At 38.4% G+C, this 12,400-nt stretch overlaps 1 protein-coding gene across 1 annotated transcript in view; it reads right to left on the minus strand.

Annotated features, from left to right (window-relative positions):
* Positions 1-2,286: 2,286 nt before the first annotated feature.
* The window catches only part of LOC123389936 (protein unc-80 homolog), a gene marked incomplete at its 3' end in the record, with an annotated part of 71,570 nt that continues 61,456 nt past the window's right edge, over positions 2,287-12,400 (minus strand). Inside the window, 2 exon segments of the mRNA XM_045072832.1 lie at positions 2,287-2,387; positions 9,772-9,937. Of these exon segments, the coding sequence (XP_044928767.1) occupies positions 2,287-2,387; positions 9,772-9,937 (267 nt within the window).

Here is a 12,400-nt window from a genome sequence, read left to right on the forward strand (position 1 = left end):
GTGACAGCATAAGACGAAACAACATTAGAATAATGGGATTCCAGAAGAAGAAGAAGAGGGAGGAGTGAAGCAGAAGGTATACTGGAGAGAATTATTGGGGAGAATTTCCCCAATATGGCAAAGGGACCGACGAGCATCAAAATTCAGGAGGTTCAGAGAATGCCCCCTCAAAATCAATAAGAATAGGCCCAACACCCCTGTCACCTAATAGTAAAATATAACAAGTCTCAGTGACAAAGAGAAAATCCCTGAAAAGCAGCCCGGGAAAAGAAGTCTGTAACATACAATGGTTTAAAAAATTTAGATTGGCAGCTGACTTATCACACAGGACCTGGCAGGCCAGAAAGAGCTGGCATGATATTTATTTTCAGAGCACTAAACGAGAAAAACATGCAGCCAAGAATACTATATCAGGCTAGGCTATCATTGAAAATAGAAGGAAGAGATTAAAAAGCTTCCAGGACAAACAAAAACTGAAAGAATTTGCAAAACACCAAACCAGCTCTACAGGAAATATTGAAAGGGGTCCTCTAAGCAAAGAGAGAGCCTACAAGTGGTAGATCAGAAAGGAACAGAGACCATATACAGTAACAGTCACCTTACAGGCAATACAATGGCACTAAATTCATATCTCTCAATAGTTTACCCTGAATGTTAATGGGCTAAATGCCCCTGTCAAAAAGACACAGGGGTATCAGAATGGGATAAAATAAAAAACAAAAACCCATCTATATGTTGCCTACAAGAAACTCATTTTAAGCCGAAGGACACCTATGACAGATTTAAAGTAAAGTGAGGGGAGGTGGAAAAGAATTTACCATGCTAATGGACATCAGAAGAAAGCAGAGTGGCAATCCTTATATCAGATCAATTATATTTTAAGCCAAAGACTATAATAAGAGATGAGGAAGGACACTATATCATACTCAAAGGGTCTGTCCAACAAGAAGATCTAACAATTTTAAATATCTATGCCCCCAAATGTGGGGGCAGCCAACTATAGATAAACCAATTAATAACAAAATCAAAGAAACACATAAAACAATAATACAATAATAGTAGGGGGGACTTTAACACTTCCCCTCACTGAAATGGACAGATCATCCAAGCAAAAGATCAGCAAGGAAATAAAGGCCTTAAGTGACACACTGGACCAGATGGACATCACAGATATATTCAGAACATTTCATCCCAAAGCAACAGAATACACATTCTTCTAGGAATTTATAAATTCCAGGAAGAAATAGAAAGCCTGAAACAGACCCATAACCAGTAAGGAGATTGAAACAGTCATTAAAAAATCTCCAAACAAACACAAAGCCCAGGGCCAGACGGCTTCCCGGGGGAATTCTACCAAACATTTAAAGAACTAATTCCTATTCTCCTGAAAACTTGTTCCAAAAAAATAGAAATGGAAGGAAAACTTCCAAACTCATTTTATGAGGCCAGCATCACCTTGATCCCAAAACCAGACAAGGATCCCATCAAAAAAGAGAGCTATAGACCAATATCCTTGATGAACACAGATGTGAAAATACTCAACAAAATACTAGCCAATAGGATTCAAAAGTACATTAAAAAGATTATTCACCACGACCAAGTGGGATTTATTCCAGGGCTGCAAGGTTGGTTCAACATCCGCAAATCAGTCAATGTGATACAACACATCAATAAAAGAAAGAACAAGAACCATATGATACTCTCAATAGATGCTGAAAAAGCATTTGACAAAGTACAGCATCCCTTCCTGATCAAAACTCTTCAAAGTGTAGGGATAGAGGGCACATACCTCAATATCATCAAAGCCATCTAGTTAATCTTAAACTGAATATAATCCAACAGAATACCAATCCTGTGAGAATTCAGAGGTTCAGCTGAAGTAGAGGCCTATGGCTTGGCTTTTCTTTCTCTCTTTCTTTCTCTTTCTTTCTTTATCTTTCTTTCTTTCTTTTTAAAGATTATTTATTTATTTATTTGACAGAGAGAGAGAGAGATAGATAGAGAGAGAGATATCACAAGTAGGCAGAGAGGCAGGCAGAGAGGGAGGGGGAGGCAGGCTCCCACTGAGTAGAGAGCGCGATGTGGGATTTGATCCCAGGACCCCAATATCATGACCTGAGCCAAAGGCAGAGGCCCAGCCACTGAGCCACCCAGGCGCCCTGCCTACAGTTTTTCTTAGGGGCTAAATTGGATCGATGGTTTTTGTATACTCTTTTGTCCTCACTCCAGTGATTTTCTCAGTGCCAAAAGAAATTGATCTCAGGTCTTTCTGAAATTCCTACTTACATGAAGCCATGACATGCTCCTGTGGTAATTTTCTTCTGTGCCAGCAGTACTCATTCCCTCTGGCTCGATGCTGGGCTCACTTGCACTCCAAGGACTCCCTTCTTCAAAAGAAAAATGCCAAGAAAGTTTATATTGTTTGGTCTCCCTGGAGCATATGTTGGTATGGTAGAGTTGCCCATGCTTTTGAATCCTAGGGCAGACTACCATGGCCCAGTGTGTTAACAGGGCATAGCACTAACTTTAGTGGAGGAATGTTAATAGGAGCTGTTCCCTTCACCACCAGATGAACAGGCAATTGCAAAGACATTTATGATCTCTGTTATGGTGGCTTCCATTTTGAGACATGGGAGCCAAGAAGAAACAGAGTCAAGTCCTTGAATTGCTGAGATGAGCAAGTTATCGATTACGTGTGCCCAAATCCACTTCAGACTGCCCAGACCTTGCAGGTGTAGTTAAGTAGGGACACCAAGCAACTTGCAGTGGCCATAACCATACTGCTGTCTCTTCTGCTGTTGTGACTAAGGCTAGTGTCATGTTCTCAACAACCCCCTAAGTTCGCCATCAGAGCTAGATTTAAAAAAAAAAAAAAAAAAAAGGATGCTTTCTCAGAAAAAGAAAAAAAAACAACTAAGGGAATTTATAAGCAACTGTGGTCAATTGTAGACAATCCTTGACAATCCTTTTGTCTAAACTCTTCTCTGTGGAAAAGTCTGGAGACATCTTTCTCAGGAATTCACTACATTATCTATACCATACAAGAAAGTTTTGCCCTCAAATCTAAAAGCTTTCCTGGTCATGTCTGTAACAAAACCATGCCTCTGGGCTGCCTATTTTGATTCATCTGGTCAAGCTGAACTAACCAATTCAAATAATTAATTGAAATATTTTCCCCCAAAACTAACTGTTGACATTCTTACAACTTCAGACCTGCAACATAAGAAGTCACTTTTTTTTCTATTCTCTCCCAAAATAACCTAAACCTTACCCAATGCATAAATTAGATATTTTCAAAGGTGAGGGTGGATAGGTGTAGAAATACTTCCCATTTTAGACTCTCTTTAATTAGATATACTTAGCTTCTATTTCAGTAGACTTGATTGATAATTTATCTGCATTTACTGACTGACTTCTGAAACAATTTGCCAAGAAGGGAGACTTTTCTATTTTGCTCCTCACACGGCACAGAAGGGCAAAGAAAATGTACTTTAACTTCTCCCTGGTAGCTAAATTCTAGGCAGCTGGTGAGTCCTGTTGGCATACTTTCATACTCTTTTTCTTGCTAGTAAGATGACCATCAGACTCATCAGGCTAACACTTAGAGATTCAAGAGTCTCTTTGGATCCTACAGGGATAGCCTTCACCTCCAATGCTTTGATAGTATACAGAGTTCATCCTCAGGTACTTAACATACTTTATCATCAACCCTTAATTCATCTTTAGAGCATCTTTTCAGGGTAGTCGAGGAAGAAATAGAATTATTCCCACTGAATAGTTGGAGAAAACAAACCCTTGAGACATTAACTGACTTCCCGAAGGTCACTGTCAGGTCTCACCATCCATCTTTCCTCTCTGAGACTTTTGTTCATTTTACTGTGAAAGAGATTTTAGAACACAGAGGACCTTTAGCTAGCTGCCCTCACAGGAATTTCTACATTTTGCTCTCCAGGCCCTCATCACAAGAATGGATGCACAAACATCTGGATTTCAAAAAACTGTCTTGCTGTTTCAGTGTTTTCTTTCCCTAATGTAAACTCTCTCTCCTCACTCCTCAAACTGTGGCCCTTGAAACAGCAGCTTTAGCTTCACCAGAAAACTTCTCAGAGGCTCCCACCCCAGACCTTGCCCAATTAGAATGTGCATCTTGACAAAATTGCAGATGACCTGTGCGTGAGTGTGTGTTAAGGTTTAAGCTCTAACATCTAGCATCCTTTAAGCCCTGCTCTAAAGGATGGTATGGTTTGCAGACTGAATGTGTGGTCTAGCCTGTGTCTCTGCTCTTCAGCTCCTGATGTGTAAGAAAATGGGCTTCAGCCCTTTCGAGACTCGGGCCCTGTCTTCCTACCCCCCACGTCCCTGTGCACCCCACTCCTCTGTGTTACCTAGGTCAGTGACAGTGTCCCTGCTCTGGGACAGCTGCAGCTCCTCAGCCTCGGACTCTGAGTCCTGCCGTGGTAACTTGCTGCTCTTTAAGCTGCCGACCTGGCGAATGCTGGACAAGGAACCCCCCTTCTTCACCTGGAAACTGCGGGTTCCTTTAATCTGGAGCAGGCGGGAACCTCCTATCCTGATCTTCCTGCTGGGAACTGTATCGAAAGAATAAAATAGGGCTTTTTCCCCCTTAGGTTTCCCCAGCCAGTGTTAGATCCAAGCTCTCCCCAACTTGTCCCTGAACAGCCTCCTCTCTGCTGGCCGGGATGAGCAGCATGTCTGGACAAGGAGCCTCTCCCCAGCCCCCCACCGGGCAGCTTTGTTAGGCAGGCAGTATGCTGGGCCCACCAGGAAGGGCTGGTACAGCTTCTTTCTTGGACACATAGCTCATCAGTGCTGGGAACAACCTGCTCTCTTTCCGGCCCAGGGTTCACAAGCATGAGTGTGCCCTTGTAGCAGCATGATCTCGGACTGTTAGTACATTCATATGACATCATTCCTTGATTCAACAGAACCACAAACCATTTGTTTTTGTCTTTCTTTTGAAATGGGACTTGCAGAATTATGGGAATTATGCAAACCCCTTCCTGTAAACCCCTTCATTTTGGAATACCTCATTAAGGAAATAAAAACAAGAGGCGCTTCTCTCTCCAACAGTCAGCAGTGGGTTCCGCTCAGCTCCTCAGCAATGGCACTAAAGGATCTGTTTTCACTGGTGTGCTTTGGGTGAACATGAGTGTGAAACAGTTCCATTTTCAGTGCACCTAGTGATGTCAGAGCATCCTTCTGTCAGGCAAAAGGCTGGGTGGGATGTGAGTCCAAATGTTGCAACACCCTGAGCCAAACCTTACAGTCTATATGTACCATGAAGAACATGCATTATTCATCTTTAGTGTTCTGCTGGAAAAAACAGTCATCAGGAGTGAGGAAAATAAAAGGGTAAAAGAAAACATGTTTAAACTTGAAACCTACTTTTTTTTTTCTTTTTTTCCAAAAGCATCTTTATTTCCCATAGTCATTTACACTCCTACATCCTCTTCCTTTGGAGACTTGGTATTGTCACTCATTGATTTGGTAGGCCAGGATATAAAAAATTTTCAGAGCTTAGTCATTAAAAAGAAGGGGCCATTATTTTTTTATAAGATACTCTTCTTACCAGAACAAGACTTCTTGTGAATTAGTTAAGGCGTGGATATTAATATTTTTAAAAGTTCCAATCAGGAAGATTGCATTTTAGTCTGGGTTTCTCACTCATAGGAGAGTATTTGAGAGAGGTGGTGCAGTGCTACAAGATGATAATTAAATGTATACTTTCAATGCCATATAAAGGAGCCCAGAAGGATTCCTGTTGAGTAATGTGCAATGCTTAATCTCGGATTTACTCTTGTGATTGGGAAAGCTTAAAATCATCACCACGGAGCTGGTGAAGGCCTTGGGGAGCTCCCTGAACACATCTGGACAGAATTTTACATCTGGATAGAAATTCTTGCAGCCCGGCCAGATAAATTCCACAAAGACTATAGACTATCATGCTCCATTTTACTTATAGCACAAAATTCAGCTGCTGCATTTTTCAATATTATTTTTAGGCTTAGATGAGGCTTTAATGACCTACCTGATATACATCTGAAATAGGATATTATCATTTTTTTAAGGACTACTAATGCAATCTCATGTCTAGATAGATTGGGAAATAGAAAAAAAGTTTGAGAGATTTCTTCTTTTTTCTTTTTTCCTTTTTTTTTAAACAGATACTCTCTTGGTGAGTGCTATGAAGTGTGTAAACCTGGCGATTCATAGACCTATACACCTGGGGATAAAAATACATTATATGTTTATAAAAAATTTTAAAAAATTTAAAAGAAAAGAACAGATACTCTCTTTTACTCTTTGCCTGATTTCATGATACCTTTAACCATAAAAATTTGGGAAAGTAACCCCAAATTAATGTGACTTGAATGAAATTTGATTTTGAGAACCTATTCTATTACCAAAGATAATTGGACATATCTTGCCGGGCTAAAATCAGTGTTCAGAATTATGACATTGATTATTTACAAAAGACACAGCAGTTAGAAATCAGATTTGATTTTGCACCTAAAAACCTGAAAACCAGCATTAAGTGTCAGCTTTTACCTCCATGACAACATGAAATACAAAAAGTGAATACAGTATGAACATGAAACGAATACATCTAAATTGGATAAAACATCTTTTTCCCTTTTCTCTCACCTCACATTGTCTCCATTAGCAAGTCCTGCTAGCTCGACGCTTCGAAATTTTCTAAGATTTTGAAAGCCCCATTACTTATTCCCTAGACTCGTGTAACTGCCTCAGAGCACTTGCTTACTCCTACTCCCACAGCTTGACTCACCTTTTCAATACATAAATCATAAATACGCGTATTACCTCACCTTTCTAGTCAAAACCCATCAACAACACTCAGACATACACAGAATTAAATTTCTAACCGTAGCTATAGATCCTATCTATTTGCTCTTTGCCTACCTATCTGACCCCATTTCCTGCTGGTCTTCCACATCATTCTGCTGCCAGTGTGTTGGCCTCTTTGCCCTTCTTGGAATGCTCCATGCTCATTCCTGCATCAGAGTCCAGTTCTCACTGTTGTGTCTGCTTGGAAGACTCCTCCCTCGGCACTCGGCATGCCTGGTCCCTTCACTTCATCTAGGTCTCTGCTCACTGCCACTTTTGGGGTCCTTCTCTGACTACATCCCTCCCATTCCAGGTCACTATCAACTCTCTGACATTCGTTTGTTCTGCTTCTTATCATTTGTCTTTATTTGAAAGCCCAGTCTTTAATGTTACTCACTATCATGAACTATTAGCTAATAAAAGCTAAAATATATGTGGGAAATGTTTCTTCCTGTTCATCGATGGACTTTGGGAACCTGACCTGGCATATAGCAGGTGCTTGACAGATGATCATTGAATAATCGACACATCTTGGTGTCTGTATTTTGGAATACCTGTCTTAGTTTGTTTTTGGAATGTGGGTAAAATGATGTGGCAGACCTTGCTTGGGGATTTTAGGCAGACATTTTTAGTTTAAGGATTATTTCACATTTGTTTTCCCTGGCAGAATCTGAATTGTCCTCAGGTTGTTTATTTCAAGAATAACATTTTTAGCTTTTATAAAAACAGATGGTATAAAATTTTAAATGAAATTTTAATAATCTCATTTAGGAGAGTCACCCTGGCTTTAACAGCTGGTATCAACTTATCAAAGGATTAAGGAATATTGAGGAATCTTCAAGAAGATTTTGACCAACCAATAAAGGACATTTTATGAATATGTTCTCATTTTATTTATAGTTTCACCTTTCTGTTAATTTATTAACCAACTTTCATATATTAACATAGCTGTTCTATGAGGAGAAAATATACTAAGCATTTGTGTTTTTGAACATCAAAGGAAATTTACATAAGTAATAGTCATGAAATTAAAGTGTTCCTAAAAATTGATTTGATGTTTTATTTTTTTAAACGGTGTAGGATTTACTCTGCTTCAAGTTTAACCATCTCTGTATTAGGAATTTTAATTTCAGCTACTTTAAGCAATAATTAGCATAATAACTTTGAATTGGCAAAAAAATCCCCTTGGGATATGTTTAAAAATGTGATTTTTTCATATACAGTTAACGTTATCTGAAAAAGTAATAGTTGTAAAAATATTGACTTGACAATTCTTTATGCTCAGAAATTGTTAAGACTTGGCTAATAAGCTCTTGTTTCACTATGAATTCAATACAATAGAATGATTATTTGCATTTTAAAAATATTATGACAACAATCTGACCTTAAAATATTAAAAAATTTTTCCAGTGTACATCCATTCCTTAGAAGATCTTAAAGATTTTATATTTTCTCTATCTAGGGCTATTCCTTCCTGGAATCATTCATTCTTTCAGTTATCCAACATTAATTGAGTCCTTTTCTATAGGATACCAGAAAATACATAAATGCATTAAATTGTCTTTGACTATTAACAAGTGTACTTAAGTTCTTATAATCAAAATTTATTAGAAAAACATTGAAGGGCAGTGGGATTTAAGAACTAGTCATATCAGATAGAGAAGTTTACACTTTAAGGAGTCCTTGAAAGCAACTTAAAACTTGGTAATCTTTAACTTATATTTCGAATTTTCCACATGGGTTCTAGTCTACAGGCTCATGATATAAACAAATAGAGACAGAGCCGACAATTCTTTATTTTATACCAATTTTTAGGAGGTACTGTGTACCAGGTACTATGTTTATACTTGGCTTACATTATCTCAATGAAAGCTTCCAATATCACAATACTGTAGATGTCATTAACCTAATTTAAAAGAGGAGAAAACTGTGGCTTAGAAGGTAAGTAACTTGGACAAGGTCATACAACTGGTTGTTATAGCTTACCATTGTAAGATGTAGTTTTTTCACATTTATAACACATTGGAAATTGAGATTTGTCTTAAAATTGATGCCATCTTAGGGTTACTAGTGCCAGAGAGCAGTTGTGACACATTTGTTATTGTTTCTGTCCATGTGAACATCTAAAGCATCAGCAACAAAATGTATAGAATGATGCCAGTGTCTTAGCTCCAAGGAGCCAAGTGGAAACTGGGTGAGGGAGTGTACGAGGTGGTAAGTCAGATGTGTTTGGCAATGTTCTCAAAGCAGTGAGTGAGTATGAGGGTAGGCTAGCTTCATACAAGTATTTCCATCTTTATTTTACAGATTCATTTAAGAAATGACGTAGTACAGACAGTCTAACAGCACAAAGGGCGTTATTCTAGAGGAAAACATGGACACTGACAATGCTGAGTTGAAAAGTGATTAATAAATTCGAACCTGGAATTGAAGATCATTTAGAAAAACTTTCACCAGTTTATTCTATTTATATGTTCCCTTCTTTTGGCTGCACAAAAATGATATGTATGGGTAATTAAAATCTGCATCTAATTAAGTCTGAAAGTCCTCTTACAGTAAGAATGAAACACAGACTAAATGATTAAAAGGTATTGCATATGGGCTGAGTGGGAAGAATTTTTTTCTTTCTTCTTTGGCATGTGAAATAATGGTTCATCTGACAAGTAACCAATGGCGTCAGTGGGATATGGAGAGTTGGTGAGCTGGAATTAGATCCAGAAACTTTTCAGACTGTCTTGTCCAGCTCATAACTAACAAGGTTTCCTACCTCATTAAGCGGAAACAGTACTGTATGTAGCCAACAGTTTTGGACTTCTTTAGGTATATAAATCTATAGTGTGGATCCCAAGCCAAATATCCTATCAGAGACACTGAAACATGAAAAGAATTCTTGCTTTTCCATACCTTTCTTCTCCTCGGCCCCTGCATCTGATTTGAGGGTGTGGCTACTACTGTGGAGGGAATCTTTGGAGTCTTCATTTTCATCCAGGACCCCAGCAAAGCTGATCTTCCTCTCATATCTGTGCCGGTCCAACTCAGGATCCAAACGAAGTCTACAGCTCTCCAAGTCCTGCAATGTTAGTGAGGAAGGTGTACATGAACGTGGGCATCTCCTTAACACTGCATAGGTCTTGTGGAAAACCTCCTTCCATTTTGAATTGCACCCAGCTGAATTTGCACAGAGCTGAACTCCTCTTTCTATAATGCCAATTTCACATTGTGGCCATGAAAGATGCTTCTTGAATTTAAAAAAAAAAAAAAAATCTTCCCTAACTCATTGATTTTCCCTTTTCCTCATGTTTTATCTTTGAAAAGCATGCACCTTGTTTAAAATCTAGAATTAGCTTCCTCAGGGTGCCTGGGTGGCTCGGTGGGTTAAACCTCTGCCTTTGGCTCAGGTCATGTTCTTAGGGTCCTGGATTTGAGCCCCGAATTGGACTCTCTGCTCAGCGGGGAGCCTGCTTCTCCCTCCCTCTCTGCCTGCCTCTCTGCCTACTTGGGATCTCTCTCTCTGTCAAATAAATAAATTAAATTAAATAAAAATAATGTTTAGAATTAGCTTCCTCACCTTTTAACACTTCGTTCACAGTTTTTTAAACTGCATTTTTGGCATTTTATCTGTTTATTAAATGATCATACACTGAGTCTTACTGAGAGACAGAACAGAAGCTTAAAAATCAGACTTGGAGGCAGAATAATGTCCCTCCAGCCCCCAAGAGGTCCATGCCCTCACCCTAGGAATGGGTAAATATGTTACTTTCACATTGCAATAGGGACTGTGTGCAAGTGGATTTAGCTTAAGGATCTTGAGATGGGAATTCTGCTGGATTAGTCAAGTGGGCCCAGCCTAATCATACGGATTCTTAAAGCAGAAAGCTTTTCCAAACTGTGATCAAAGGAAGATATAACTATGGAAGAAGAATGAGAGAGATATCAAATTACTGGCTTTGAAGATGGAAAAAAGGGACCATGAGCCAAGGAATGTGGGTTGCCCAAGAAGATGGAAAAAAAGGCAAGGAAACAGAGCCTTCTCTAGTGTCCCAGAAAGGAGTACAGCTTTCTTGATACCTTGACTCTAGCTCACTGAAACTCTTGTCAGACTTCTGATTTCTAGAACTGTAAGGTAGCATGTTTTTGCTGTTTTAAGCAGCTAAACTTCTGCATAAATAGAAAATGAGTAAAGAAGTGATATTGGAGTCTTGTGAGTATTTAAAGGTAGCTCAGCAAACAAGTAGAAATGGGCAGCTCAGACTTAAGAAGTTTCATATGCGTATGGTGACTAACATAGCACAATTAAAAAAAAAAAACAAGTTTCATATGTGAAGTCCAGAGGCTCAAAATATGACCAGGCATTGGAGGAAGTGCTTCCTCCCTTATAGAAGTACAAGAGGAGTCTCATGGCTATCTGCTTATGAACAATGTGAACCCATACCCTAATGTAAGCCTTGGAGAAGGGACATGTTTGGTTGGAGTTTGGTCAATGAGGCCCCAAATTGAAAACTGACCTAATTCTGTGAATGCAGATTTATTCAATCAGAAGATCATATCTGTAAATCTGTAAAAAAAATTTTAGAGGGCCTGATAAAGGAAAAATATATAAAATGCTGATATTATTTCTATAGAGCATTTTTCCTAAATATGATCAAAGTCCTCAGATTCATATAGATATGGAAAACAAAAACATTTTTTAAAAGTTCATTTTGTACCAAGATAGAAATTTTATGTTTTTAATTGTTATTAATAAATGAAACTTTAAAAAAAAGATTTATTTATTGGACAGAGAGAGAGAGAGAGAAAGAACACAAGCAGGAGGGTTAGATGGAGAGGGAGAAAGAATCCCAAGCAGACTCTGTGCTAAGTGCAGACCCTGATGTAGGGCTCAATCTCACAACCCTAAGATCATGACTTAAACCCAAACCAGGAATCCAACATTTAACCAATGGTGCCACCCAGGTGCCCCTAACAAATGAAACTTTATAGACTTTACACAGTGTTTCTTCTTTTCCTTTTAATTAAGAAGAGGCATTATACTTTGGTACCAGAAAATTAGATCACATCTTGAAAACAAAAGAACTACATGGAATGCATTTACCATTGTCAAAAAATATTCTAGGAATACAATTGTTCCCCTGAAATTAATTCCTTTTAGAAAAAAGTAGAAAACCTAAAATACTTTGTATTTTGTTAACCAAACTTAATTATATAAATTTCTTACTTGGGATAAAAAATAATGTAACAACTATGATTCTCAAAAGTCACTATCTCTTCTAATGTCTTCTTTTATCCATTAGCCAAAATCCCATCTCTCTTTCAAAGCTATATTCAAATGTGCCTTCTTATAGAAAGATTCTTCAGTTTTTTCCAGCAGCTTCTTTGGTCAACCATGGCCCTTCTGCCTCGTCCTCAGGGCCACTCTTATATTTCACACCAGGAGGTAATTTTTTAGGAGTTGGTTCTCCTGTTTCAATATATTTATCTCTGTATTACCCCCTCTTCTCTTAACTATGATACCACTTTTTTTTTTTTTTTTAAG

Source organism: Mustela putorius, unplaced genomic scaffold (assembly GCF_011764305.1).
Source record: "Mustela putorius furo isolate JIRA1106 unplaced genomic scaffold, ASM1176430v1.1 tig00004220_pilon_pilon_pilon, whole genome shotgun sequence".
Classification (NCBI taxonomy): domain Eukaryota; kingdom Metazoa; phylum Chordata; class Mammalia; order Carnivora; family Mustelidae; genus Mustela; species Mustela putorius.